We start from the raw sequence: 14,480 nt of genomic DNA, 5'->3' as shown, positions 1-14,480 counted from the left end.
CGATTGCTCTGGCCAAGAGCGTTCAGCTTATCAAGGCACTCCATATTTATATTCAAACGAAAACAATGTCGTAAATTTGCTGAAAATGTGGAAACACTTGGATTTACTTTAAACTTGCCTGATTTCTTCTTATCTATATAAAAGATGCGTAAAGTGTTGAAAAAAGTATAAATGATTTACTTACATACTCACATATGTACATACATTCGTTCCTCAAGTTAACATGTTTTTTTTTCTATGTTATTAAACAGCAAAGCAACTAAGTAAGAAATTCTTGTTAAAAATATAAATTACCAGCGTCGCAACCAAATTAGGTTGTGCATTCAAACAATACGTTTGCATTAGCAGTAATGCATAACTAAATTTTTACTTTTAAGTATTTACTTGCTTAACATAAATTATTGGAAAGCAAGTAAAATAAAATTTTGTACAAATAAATAAAAAAAAATCAAGTTTTAATAAATGCTTGCTTTTCTAAAATAAAGTGTCGGTCAGGTTTTTTAGTTCCAACCGAACCAACCCACCAACCGAAGAAGACAAGATTAAATACAAATCCTAATCCATTTTAGCACAATCCCTATTGGCCAGTAGAGGTGTATCGACATCATCTAGCCTACTTGTTGGCGCCAAGCCGCTGGGCCCAGCAGCAACTGCTGAATGTTCCCTGTCCAAAAAATCATTTATGCTGTTGTCCTTTTCAGGATTTGGCAATTCGCTGGCCAAGTGAAAAATGACGCGTTTAAATATGAACTCTGAGAGATTGCTGCGTAGAAAAAATAAGAACATCCAATTCGAGAAATTGCACTTTTCAACAACAGCCGCCAATTCTTGGTAGTCGATGCGTCCAGACTTTGCAAAGTGTGAGAAGGTGAATTTTGTAAAACGAACGCTGAAAAATTAAAAAAAGTGGAGAAATAAAATACAATATATCACAAATAATGATTCGTATGGAATATGCATGTATGCAAAGAAATATCAGCAAAACATGAAATAGCGACTTAATGAATATTTGAACATGAGAGACTTAATGTGTTCTATTAACGTCTACATCATTATTGCTCGTTTAGTGGAACGCACTAGACAAGCAGTTCGAGACCAAATTGTCTCTTCCCCCGCCGGTCAGGCTAAGAATCGTAGGATATAAGTTGTTTTCTAACTACCGGCATTCGAAATTCTATAAAGCTTTGAATTCATCCTGACCTTTACTGACCATTGCATACCGCTGCTGGCTGGGCCGAGAGGGAACTTTCATTTTCCTGCAAGCGAAGATTGTGCAGGGTGCCATCTTTACAATCGAGGCTTACTGAACTTATGTACTTTTCAGCGAACGACTAATTCGACTGAGGTCGACACAGAACCGAACCTCTTTTATTTCGAACAAAATACAGTATACTGGTATTCTCATCCTGACGGAAGAATCAACCAACACTAACCCCGTAAATTTATTCTCTGACGGATCAAAGTTGGATAGAAGGGTAGGAGGTGTCGTTGGCGAGAAACTCCCCATCATCCTGAAGTTTAAGCTACCAAATAACCGCAGTATTTTCAGGCATTGATAGCCGCCATAAAAGAAGAATGTATGCATCTATTCTAATAGCCAGGCGAAACTATGGCCCTTGGATCTTTGATGACACTTTCGTAAACAGTCAGGGAGTGCCAAACTGTCTGTTGATAGCATTAAATCACATAAATTAGTATTAATCTCATATATGTACATATGTGGTTTCCAGGCCAAACCGATATTTCAGCGCACTGCTGGCCGATGAAATGGAAAGGAAGACCATGAGTTGGAGTCATCTCAGTTCGGCTGTTCACTCACTCCTTTTTCACTTCTGATGTGGTTTGGGGAATAAATAAGTATCAGCCGCTTGCTGAAATTTATTTCGAGTACGCGGTATTTTTCTAGCACTTTTTCATCTTTTATACTCCCATTGCGGTTACTTCCCAACAAACGTTTATGTTAGATAACGATTAGGAAACGATTCGAATTCTAATAGTTCGAGTTCTAAGGGGACTTAGTTCTCGATATCGAATTAGAATTCTAATGAAAATCACTGCGTTTGCTGGGTCAGCCCTGCCTAGATCGACGTGTCCTTCAATCGTTGTCGTCAAGCTCAACAAACGGGAGACCCGTGCTACTCCAACTGGGTTCGTCCATAGGAAGAGGGGCATTAGTTGAGTGGTGTTTAAGTGCATGCGAAGAGGTGCCGCGAGTCGTGAGGTGACTCTGCGCATGCCTGACACTTATTGCGCACATCTGCATTTATCCTACGCAGGTAGAAAGTTAGCCTGCTGTAGTTACCAAAGCGAAGTTGGGCTATGGTGGTGCAAGTCTCCCGAGGCAGACGAAGTTCTGTCTCGTTCACTTCAGGTGGCTGTGTTCCCAAAACGGCATTCACAGGTCGGGAGCTGGTGTAAATCGAGTCCGACGTTTACGATCTGTTTGTATACTGTTGGGTTCATAGGTTGTTTTATGAATCTATCGTAGGTAACTCCGAGTACGGGTATTTTTGGATTATGCACAGTCGAAATTGGTTCGCCATCGACGTGAATGCCCACTGTAGCCTGACCTCATTCGTCCAGGTGGCTGTCTCACTGAGTTGAAAAAAATATTGACCGCTTTGTTTTCAATATGACAGTGATTTCTCAGTGCACTGAGTATAGTTAAAAAAATTCTAAGTCTCTAAGGGCCGTTTTCTCATGTACATATGTAGGTTTTAAAATTTATTTGCCCCTTAAACACAAATTTTGCTACGAAAAAATTTATAAGTGAGGATAAATTTTAAAACCCACATGAGAACACGGAACTAAATCGAAGAAGAAAGAGCAACAAACTTTGTGTTCACACACACAAATAACCATATAAAAAATTACATATACATATTTGTATTTATATACTCACTTTTTATAGCAAAGAAATGTACACAAACGCCAAGCCATTCCGCATATCGTCATCACCAAAACAAACAGATACCAAAACCATAGAATTGCATAAATTTTCTCATTGATAATATTTAACGCCATGACGCAGAGTGTGTCATGCATCTGTAGTGAGCCGCTTGGACCAAATTTACGAAAATGACACTTGGTGACTTTTGGAAATACCACATCAAGAGCATCCATTTTATCTGTCCAACGCTCTTGAATTACTTTCACACCCAAAGTGTAGAAGGCGCCGCCCAGAAAACGATTTGTTATATAAATTTGTAGAAAGATATTTAAAAAGTTGAGAATTTCTGTAAGAACAAGTTGAGCGCCCCACGACTGATTCATGCGCATACGATCGATCATGGCGCGACGAATATTCTTGACACGCGACTCCGCCTCCTCCATGGAGGGTAAGTTCAATTTGCCAATCTGCAGACTTTGATTCTTTATATATTGCGTGAGACCGACCATACGCAAACCGAAAACGAGCGCCTTAATGCGACCGCCTAAACAAAAAAATACAGAAGAAAGTGCATATGTACATAAGTATTTACGATAAGAAATGGAATATATAGTTTTATTGGAATGAATAGCTGCTATTTGCAATACGCTTTGGTATCGGTCGAGTGTTAAAGTGAGTTGCATCAAATAAATAACACCCGAAAGATTGCTCACCTTCAAATGATTTCCACAAAATGTGTGGTATATAGAAGAGTATTGCCTGAGCGAAGAGTACGAAAGGGACCCATTGATAGTAGGCATGGCGTTTTATCTCCTCATTTTGTGACTGCTCTGGCCCAATGCCAGGCTGAAAGATGATACCTTTATCCAAAGCGCTATTATTCAGATGACGCACCTAATTAAATTGGTAGCAAAATATTACTACACATTTTGGTACAAACTGCATGCACAAGCATGCCTCAACACTCACCAGCGTAAAGGTGGGCGTAAAGAAGCAATAGGTATTTATCACATGCGCTGGTATTGTATCCGATATGCATTTTATATGTTCACCAAAATATTGGCGCGAACTAACCAAAATGGTGGCCACCAGCAGGATAATGAATGACCAACGATAATGCAATTTGAATACAAAATTGTCGGTGATTACATATTTCGGATTGAATTTCAAATATGGTGCCACTGAACTGAAGGTGCCTAACATTTTCGTTGTCTACTTATTTTGCATGAAAGCATTAAATTGCAACGAAATATATTTATAGCCGAAAAAGAAAAAAAAAAGTCGAAAATTTCAAAATGCTTATTCTGCAGACGTAAGCTTTAATAACTGGCGTAGTTTCTCCAGTTCCTTCTTTATCGTTTATGCTATCGTTTGTGTTTTTTTTTCTGCTTTTACGAAACACTTTCGTTTTGCAACACACGCTCGAATTTTGTTGTTTTTTCTTCCTTTTTTATGTTTTTTGTTTTTTAGCAAAAATGCGCGCACTCCACATTACATTATGGCCAATGTCGTACTAAAGACATATCTACCGTTTTCCGTCGTTTAGCCATTTTGACCATTCTGATATTCACTTGCTACCAAGAAATCACACCTTATCATCACTCTACTTACTTCATTTGAGTAGAATTGTGTACGTGTTATCAATGCTGTTTTCATTTTGCTTCACATTTCTTACATACTACGTGCGATAAGATAAAATTGAGCAACTAAAAAGGCCAATGACTACTCAACAGTTGATGACTGATGTCTGAGTAGAAAGTTGCACAGATGTGCTAAAATAATTTAATAGTAAAATGTTTACTTTATTAATTTTTTCTGGAATGCTTTTCATGACAAAGAGACTTTTTCTTTTCAACGACAGCTCCTTCTAGATCGATACACCTTATTTCATATACTACGTTTATATCTGTGTTCGTATGGAATAATAGCTTATGTCAAGAAGCTAGCTTTAGTATAATGCGGCATTCCCTTTTATCCTTGGGAATTTTTTGATGATACTTAATAAGAATATTGAATTGCTATTATCGGAATAATTTTTTGCACGTTTATTTGCTGAAAGTTCTTCAACAGCTCACCGCCAGTGAGATATTCGCAATCGTATGCTGCGAATGCCGATTTATACTAAAGCCAGCCTTTCGACATAAACTACTTTTCCATACGAACACAGATATATTTTGAAAAGAAATAAATCCGCAGAAAGGCATTACCGCCGTGACCACAATGCAAGCTTTTAGGCCTAATTGTTTTCTGGTAGATATTGCGAAAATGGAGCTATATTGAATCTCTTCAATTTAACAAGCAACTGCCTTGAATATATGCGGACATCCATAATCGGAAGAATTATACTTCCGGTTAGAATTATGAATCTTTTCATACACGTTCTAATAGAATTTTCCTCGAATTCCACTTCTGTATATATACATACATATGTATGTACATAAGTACATTCTCATATTCAGTAGAAAAGATATGTTGTCGTCGTCAATGATAAAAAATTAATTTATACCTAATAGTTACATTAATAAAAAAGAACTTAGTAATTTGTGTGTACGTCATTAATTTTAGATAAAAGATAAATTGTTGAATGTATGTATATACATATTTCTTGCAAGCAATGTACTATTGTTAATCAGTCATTTTACTAAGTCAGGTATTAATTGAAATAAAATTTTATTTAAAAGTTTAGTCACTTCAAGGAAGCAACAATTAAACAGATACTGCACATACATAACTTTACAAATCCATATGTACATACATAAATATTATAAATATTTATTTAAAATTTAAAAATATAAATCCTGATTAATGCTCGGTACTTTCTGACAAAATTCGACACTAATAAATGCATACATTTTGTTCAAACATAATGGCCAACAATCGTCGCTATTAACTTCAACAGCTTAGAGAGCATTTTGTCGATAAATTCGCGCACTATCCTCTGCAAACATAATAGAATTTCGGCGAAATGATTCCATTAAGATTCTAAAAGTATTTTAGATATTAATTAATAATTCCCTTAAACTTAGAAAAATACCAATTTAGTCAAATGCGTAATCGGTTGATGTAAAAAAAAATATCCACCGCTCGTAGTGACATCAAAGAAAAAAAACAATTGAAGCTATTGAAGGAGGTTGTGTTGCGGTATACTTCAAAAGTTTTGTAGAAGAAGAAAACAAACATCGACACGATTGTCGCTTTCATTGAAGGTAGTATTTCTCTGTTTCTATACTCTAGTAATTTTTGATAAGATACTAGCTGCCTTTTAGTCTTGCGCCTAACAAAAAAAAAAGTAGTGGTTTATCAGTGAATATGGTTTTATTGTTTTTCGAAGTATTCTTTAAGTCTATTTTTATTGGTCGATTCTTCTGACGGCGTACGAAGACGGTGTATGTATTTTGGATTGAATTTTCGCCATCCCTTGTCAAATTTGGTTTAGAAGCAAACCGGTTTTGGTGTTGTGCCATCTTCAGTGTCTTTCAACCAAATTTTACAAGGAATGCCGAAGATCGTTCCTAAATACATCATGTTCTTTAAGCATTCTGAAGTCGGTGCCACCGAACACAGCTTTCCACGGCAAGAAAATGCCTCCACTGTCATGATTTTGAACCTTATGCAAATTTTGAAGTTAAAATAAATGAAACATTGTTTGCGTTAACACTTAAGCTAAGTACGCCATGATTTATAGCCCAGTTATGCATACTTTGCACTCAGTGATCGGACTTAAAAAAAATTTGTGTGGTAGAATCTGGAAAAAAATGTGGTAGATTTCAAAAAAATGTGGTAGATCTCAGGTTTTGGATCAAACTTTGTACAAAAATTAAAAAAATTCTGCAAGGTTTCACATAAATTGCAAACATTTTAATTGGAATCTAAAAAAAAAATTATTTTAATATAATAAAGTGCAAGATCGAAGTTGCTAAAAATTGCGATGAGGTTTGGCAATTTTTTCCCTTCCTTTTTTGAACATATTTGGAAAGATTTCTGCAACCTTGCGGAGTGCTGCCAGCTTTTCTTTTTATCACATCACGATGTAGCGAACAAATGTGGCACGTTCCAGAAACAACGTTCTAGAAACTTTAGATGCACAAAAATCGCCGCTTGTTTAACATTTTCGCTATTAATTCTTTTTATAAATCATATATTTTGCAATTTAACACAATAAAACCACGTTTCCTGTCGAAAAATTGAATATTGAGGAAATTTACAATTTTACAGTTTATTTTATCCTCCCATTCTGCCTGTTGGTAGTGTTTAGTGTTGGACAATTTTTGGTTTTCAAATTAAGAAAATTATGTCGAGCAAAAATAAAACTACTCAAAAACGCGAATATGTGGAAGATTTCAGACCTTGTGTGGTGTATGTGGTAGGAGCTCAAAAAAGTGGCAGATCTACCGCAATGTGGTAGAACTCCGATCACTGTTTGCACTACATTGCATAGAATGTCATTATTACGTGACAAGTCGACTATTTAAGGGGAACTAAGTAAAAGGGCAAAAGCTGGTGTGCCTTTGAGAATGTCGCTGCTGACGTAGGGATGTGGGGAATATATCGTTGCATCGAAAAGATCGATGTTTTGCTTCAGAGCATCGAAAATGTTCCACTCGATGTATAAATAAGTCCATGTATCGGTGAATTGATGTTTTTTTTTTTTTAAAGTGACATCTATAGAGTACGTTAAACCGCCATTTCAGCTTTTCCATTGTGTAATAAAGGGAAGTAAGTCTGACCAAAAAATTTTTTAGAAAAATTCAGATTAAGTTTCACAAATAAATCAATTTTCTTGAGTAATTTAAATTTTTTAAGACTTTTTTATAATCATCCGCCACATTTTCTCCACATAAAATTTAATTACATTTTTAGTTATATGTATCGAGAAAACCTTTTTTCGAATGAAATGGACAAAAGACCTGCAATAGAGAGTTTTTCTAAAAATCCTGAATATTAAAGTAGAATTTTTGATGATACAAAAATTTAAGTTTTTATAATTTCGAGCCCTAACCGCCAAAATAACGTAAGCGACATTTTTTTCAAAATTTTATTTTTGATGCAGAAATATTCCTGGGCATCTAGATGTATTTTTGCATCAAAAAGAAAATTTTCGTAAAAAATAGCGCTTACGTTGTTTTGGCGGTTAGGGCTCGATTTATATAAATTTAGTAAAAAGATTTTGACCTGATCCTCCAACAGGCCGGTAGAAACATAATTAACTCAATTAAATATAGCAATTCGTTTGAGATTTCGTAGCATTTTGCAAAATTTGTTGTATCGATGTATGACTCAGATTTATCGAAAAATACCGATGTACATTTCGGTACGTCGAATCAAAGAATTACATCGATTTGATGTTGCCACTGACTCCCTATGTGACGTGACTTCACAAAAGAAATGTCACCACAAAACTAAAAAAAAAAGAATTCAAACAAAAACCCAGTAAGATAAAACAGTGCAATATTTAGAGCAAATTAAATTCGATTTTATTATAAACGCAAACAGCGTAATTCCAAAACAAAAAAAACGCGGTTTTGCGGTTTTAGTGAACATGTTAATGGCCAAAGCTTAATAACATTAGTTATTAGAATTGCGTTTTTTTTTTAATTCATGATGATAAACAGCAAGGTGATGAGCGCTTTAGCGGTTTTTAATTTTTATCACAATCCACTTAAATTTCACACAGAGTTACATACTACATATATATACACATGGCTCTTTACGCTCATATATACATACATATATATATATATATATAGTTATTTTTTATGGAGTACACATATACATATAGGTATGTACACACATAAAGTGCGTTTCATAACTACAGCACATCAGCTAAGCTGCTCTTGTATCGCCATATAATAACTTCTGGAGTAAGAATGGGCAAGTGTTACTTTTCACGGTTCTACAAGAAATTATAGACTTCTTTAATTTACAAATTTTTATTTCAAGATTTCATAGTTCTTATTAACGTTAACCTTTTTCGAAATCTGGGGATATCAAAACTGATTTAATTCTACAACTTCAAAATTCCACTTGCGCTTTCTTACCCAACCTTTTAGTTTCAGCACAAATAGCAGTCAAGTTTTCACTCAAAGTGCATTTATGTAATAGTTATGAAATGCAAACCATTCCACCGGAATGGGGGTATCAATATGTTTTATAACGGCATTCTTTTAATGGTGGCAGGATGGGTTTGAAAACAGCATGACCAAAGAGGGAGAGGTAAAAGATTCAGTTTCGATTTGTAAGGCATTTCATATGGTTTTTTTATGGCGATTCAAGGGCAGCTTAGCTGATGTGCTATAGTTATGAAACGCAGTATAAATATGTACATATGTACTTATACATACATATTATCAAATACTTACTACTAGTACATATGGACATTAATACAGTTGGTAATATAATATCTGATAAGCTTCACGCTGCACCTGCCGCCCTCAAAGCTACTTACGCAAAAGTTCATCGATATGTATGTATGCATATAATAACCGCATTAGCACCGCCATTTAGAGCTAAAGTGCTAAATAATCATAATAGTGGCGATAATTTTTATTGTTTAGCGTTTTGAATTTCAATTTTGATTTTACACAAACATGTTTACCTGTATAACATACTTGCACGTGTTATACACTTGTATCTAATCTCCAGTAGAGATAGATAATAACTGAGAGGTATTTATGTCGATTAAGATCGAAATTGGTCAATTTGAATGTGTTGTTTAGGAGCAAAAATTTTTATATGACACTTTGAATGAAAAACTTTTCAAATGGTTGATTCGATAGTTGGTATACATACATACATAGTACATAAGGATCTAGTAGTAGGCAGCTATTGTACGATTATCAATATGTACTATGATTGATTAATTCTTATTCACCACTTCAAAGTTGAGTCCAAAGTGGTCATTGAAATGTTTTATGCTTAGTGACGCGCATAATTATAAATAAAATAAGATTTGGCATTGTCATGTTGTTTAATTAATTTTTTTTACGCTTACATGTATACGTAAAGCGGTTATCGTCGTCATCATTATTAAGGACACCAAATTAAATGACAATTTGATATATTAAAAGTTACGCAACTGATTACACATCCTTAGGATTCATTAGTGTTGCAGTGGTTATTACTTTTCGTCGATGTTTTATTAAAGCACGCGAAAGTCAAATTTAATTCAGCGCTTTTGCCGTAAAAATTTTCGGTTGGTCAAGCTTTCGATAACTGAACTTGCTTACACTCATAATTGGTAGCAAAAAATTAACACTCAAATTTAATTTGCCGGTAAACTGATATCAAAGTTCAAGGTCACAATTAAAATTGCACCTAAGCAAGAAATGATCAAATTTCAAACTAAACTAAAGAAAAAAGAACAACTTTTGAAGTGCATCTAAGTGGAAAAATAACAAACCAAAGCTTCTTTATACACATACATATATACCTTAGGGTGGTCCAAAAATGCATATGTAAAAGTAAAGTCGGAATTTTCTATATCGAACAATGCCTTTTTTAATCAAAAAATATTTAGAGGTATATGAGGGAAAAACAGGTTTTCATGGAAATGGTATAGAATTCTTGAAAATCAATATTTTCCAATAATAATACCCAATTGTTTATTTCACCATTTTTTATACCAACGATTTTTTATTGGTCCCCCCATTTTTTTGGGTTTTTGGGGAGCTATAAAAAATAGATAATAATAAAAAAGGGTATTATTATTAAAAAACACTGTGGAGCAAGTTTTGGATTTTTGTTTAGGTTCTTATATGTTAGTATCCATGCGTTATAGTGAGACCCCGAGAGAAGTTTGATCCAACCCATCACAATTTTTTTAGTTTAACATTCCTCTTTTTGTCAAAAAATCAATTAACGTAGTTTGGGACACATACATGCATACAATGGCGAAAATAAATATCAAGAAGAGACATTTTAACATTCTTTGGCTATTTCCCTTTCGCTTATTTAATTATTATTATTTTTTAATGAATGTGTAGGTCGTTAACTAACAAAACCCATGTAAGCCAAAACTTAACCATTTTATAAAAACTAGGAAAACTCGACAAAGTTTCCTTGATGTTTTAGTCCTAGTTACTTCAAGCTTGCACTTTACTATACTAAACATGAATGCGCTACAGTGGGCTACAAAACTGCATACTCCGGATATTCTAACAAATTTGAAAAAAAAAAGTTTTGACGAACATTTGTTAAAATTCCCGGAAATTTTATAAAAAGTGTGAAATTTCGATTTACACGGTTTTGTTCAGGTAGTAAGCTATAATTTCATAAATAAATAATAAACTCTTTGTACAATAGCCTAAACTTGCTAAAATGTCGCTTCCCTATATAAATCGATCCATAGCGGCAGCTTTAGCCGAGCGGTTAGTGCTGCGTTCTCTAGCCCGATAGAATTCCTGGTGCGACCAATGTAACTTTTTTTTCGTGAAAGCGGACGCCTTTCGGTAGGCAAACCTCCGAGAGTATGTCTTTTTGGCATGCAAAAGTTCTCTTAAAAAGCCAAAAAGGTGGTAGAATTTTTATCGCAGAATTTTTTAACCCAATAACTGCTTCCATAATTGGTATCCTTGTCTCTAATCTTCAAGAAGATCTATGTAAGTTCATCAAAAATGGCAGTTAGAGGTTTAAAATATTCTGCAATAATGTTAAGTATGAATTTAAAACGACAAACTCGGAATGTAGCTAATATAGTCAAGGTGCTTGCAAAAACCATTTAAGTCACTGACTTTTGCCGTTTAAGCAACGAACGTCTATTAGGCGGTATTATTTGAATAGGAAGGCATTTATTGACAAACATACATACGTATTTATTTTTTTACCCAGGATACGCATAGTTTACATTTTTGGAAGCGCTTGCAGAAAAAAAGTATGTTTGGAAAAAATACAATTCAAATATACAATTTTGTTAAAAGCAAAATTGAGTTCGGAAGTTCAAGATTTGAACAGTAGTTTTTGTTCATGTGTCTTCTTTTTTGTTTTTGTGAAAAATTGTAAATCAAAATTTAATGTTTACGAAAATATGTCACGGATGCCGGCGCAAATATTTTATCATATCATAAAGGTAGCTATCTCAAAAGTGACTATCTTTTGAATGAGCAATGGAAATTGTTTACTTTGTATGTACTTTGTAGATAGCGAGCTAATGTTTTCTTAAAAATGAAAGTAGTCAGCGATATTACACTGCAGTTCCACAGACTGTAACTAAGTATGTTGTAAAATGACGAACGACTGTTGAGTGGAATGTCACAGCAAAAATTGATTCGCTGCTGATAAGCAAGATAACTTGAAAGATAAGTAAGATTTTAAATAAACTTAGTGATAAAAAATAATATGAAGCACAATACAAACAAATGGTGCTTATTGTAGTTGTTGTTACATATACCTATAGTATTATTTCCATTACAGGGCCATGACAACTTCCGACAAAATATAGTAAAACTGCGTTTTTAATTTACCACTCTGACGTCAGGATTTTTTTTCTCAAAGGACTTTGAAATTTATGATTGATTAAAAAAATTATTTAAAAAAAATCAGTGCAATGTAGAATAACAATATGGGTACCAAATGAGAGAAAATTCTGTAGAATTTAAAAAGAATAAAATTTTTTGGTTTACAAGGACGAATAAGTATCGAAAATGAGCTTTTAATAAATTTTAGCTTTTTAAGTTAATAAAGTTTTTAGGACGAAATTCAATGATGAGGTCGTGCGTATATTAGTCCTCAAACAAAGATTTTTTCAAAAAAAATATTGCAAAAATCAAGGATATTTAAGTATAAAATTAAGCAAATTTGTAAAGGACATTTTTCATACCCATTCATCCTTATGGTCAAAAAAAAAAAATGTATGCTGTTATAACTCTACCGAATTTTTTCTTTTATATAATACCCTCATTGTTATCCTACAATGAACCGAATTTTTTAAATAAATTTTAGAAATAATCATATTTTTTTAAACTTCAAAGTCCTTTAAAAAAATCCTGACGTCAGCGAGAAAAACTAAGTACGCAGTTTCACTATAATTTATCCATAGTTTCGCCAATATATTAATTTTTTTTATGTGTAAAGTTTACTGTCGTACGGTGTTATAAATTATTGCTTTATTGCTTTACTATTTTGTTTTCCTTCATACGTTTTGATCATCTTAGCGGTAAAACGAAATTATGACAAAGATCCCAACTTTTATGACGAAAATGCTCTAAAGTCTTATTATTTGCCTTAGTTGTGTGACTTATTCCAATCAAGCCAAACTAAATAACTTCCGCATGAATGCTGTATGAGTCAGTAGAGAGTATCAACGGTTGTAGGTTCATAATAGCTTGATTTAAAAAATGTGCTAAATAATGATAAACGAAATATAAAGAATAGCCAAAAAGACAACCACTGCTGACTACTCGCAGTTGATAGGATTTAGCGACATTGAATAAATTTAACTAATACAGTTACAAAAACATTTTTTATTCAACGTCTCAATATGGCTTAATTTTGTGTGCTCGATTCCAGGAAACTTGTGGTTTTTCAATGCGTAAATTTAGCAATGCGTAAGTTTAGGGAAACTGGAAGTGCTGCACACCCTATTGATATCTCATGATTCCGTGTAGTTAGTGGAGTATCTTCAAAACAAATATTGTTATTGGTTCTTATGAATTGAATTTAATTTGATGGAAAATTAACCTATAAAAAGTTTATAAGTCATATTTCGCTAGCTTAGAGTGAAAAGTTGCTAGCTCCCATTTAAATAATTTTACAGGAGAAGAAAAGAACTTCTAAAAGGCATTTTCCTCAAGTATATCGTAAAACTTTGAATACAATATTTTGTCTGTTCAAAGAAAAGCAAAAGTCCACACGAATAGGGATAGGTTCGATCTTTATTCAAAGATTTCGAACTATTTTGGCGTTATCGGATTTTCAGTGCAGCAAAATTGTCTCTATGAATTAACTTATTAAAGTTTTCATGCGAAAGACAAAAAATCTTCAAACTCATACTATTAAAGAAACTGAACTTGAAATGTGGTTTGAGAAGACATTAAGTATTAAAAAATACACGTTACCAGCATCTTGACCCGCGTTGAATACTTTCAGAGCTCATACAGCTCATCATTAAATCGTCCTTTCCTTGCTTTCTTGGGCGTCCGACAGTGGCATCAAAGATCCCTTCCTTGCCCACCTTGGCATTGTTATTATCTGCTGGTTGATTTTAATTGTGGAAGTATGTATCAATAATATTGGGAAAATAAAATATTTTTTCTTTTTGCAACGGCGAAAAGCCTTAGGGCCGAATTTCGGCATAAATTTGAAATTCGTTTCACAAAAAACATTTTTTTTTTTAACCAGAGTTCAATTATAGGGGCATGCTGGTTAGAAGTTCAAAGTTGGTACTCCTGTTTACTAAACGCTGTGAATATGAAAACAGATAGTTAAAAGTAGCTAACTATGTACTGTGAATTCGGCGCTTAATAAAGTTTTGGAAATTTTGTCAAAACGACGAATTTGGCCACCCTGGCTATAAAACATACATAAGTATTCATATACATATATACATACATAAGTAAAACATCGCTGTCACAAATATTATCTATTTCAATTTTGA

General features: G+C 33.7%; 1 protein-coding gene across 1 annotated transcript; it reads right to left on the bottom strand.

Annotated features, from left to right (window-relative positions):
* Window positions 1–335: 335 nt before the first annotated feature.
* Inx7 (innexin 7) lies at window positions 336–4,734 on the bottom strand. Its single transcript, XM_017616229.1, has 4 exons — window positions 3,860–4,734; window positions 3,604–3,784; window positions 2,903–3,434; window positions 336–889 (listed from the first exon to the last, which is right to left on the bottom strand). The coding sequence occupies exons 1-4, from the start codon at window positions 4,091–4,093 to the stop codon at window positions 556–558; spliced, it is 1,281 nt and encodes a 426-aa protein (XP_017471718.1). The 5' UTR covers window positions 4,094–4,734; the 3' UTR covers window positions 336–555.
* Between the last annotated feature and the right edge of the window lie 9,746 nt (window positions 4,735–14,480).

Source organism: Rhagoletis zephyria, unplaced genomic scaffold, assembly GCF_001687245.7.
Source record: "Rhagoletis zephyria isolate East Lansing unplaced genomic scaffold, Rhagoletis_zephyria_1.1 Rzeph_scaffold_01170, whole genome shotgun sequence".
In the NCBI taxonomy this organism is placed as follows: domain Eukaryota; kingdom Metazoa; phylum Arthropoda; class Insecta; order Diptera; family Tephritidae; genus Rhagoletis; species Rhagoletis zephyria.
Note: the sequence above shows the minus strand (reverse complement) of the source record. Positions and strands in the feature narration are given on the sequence as shown.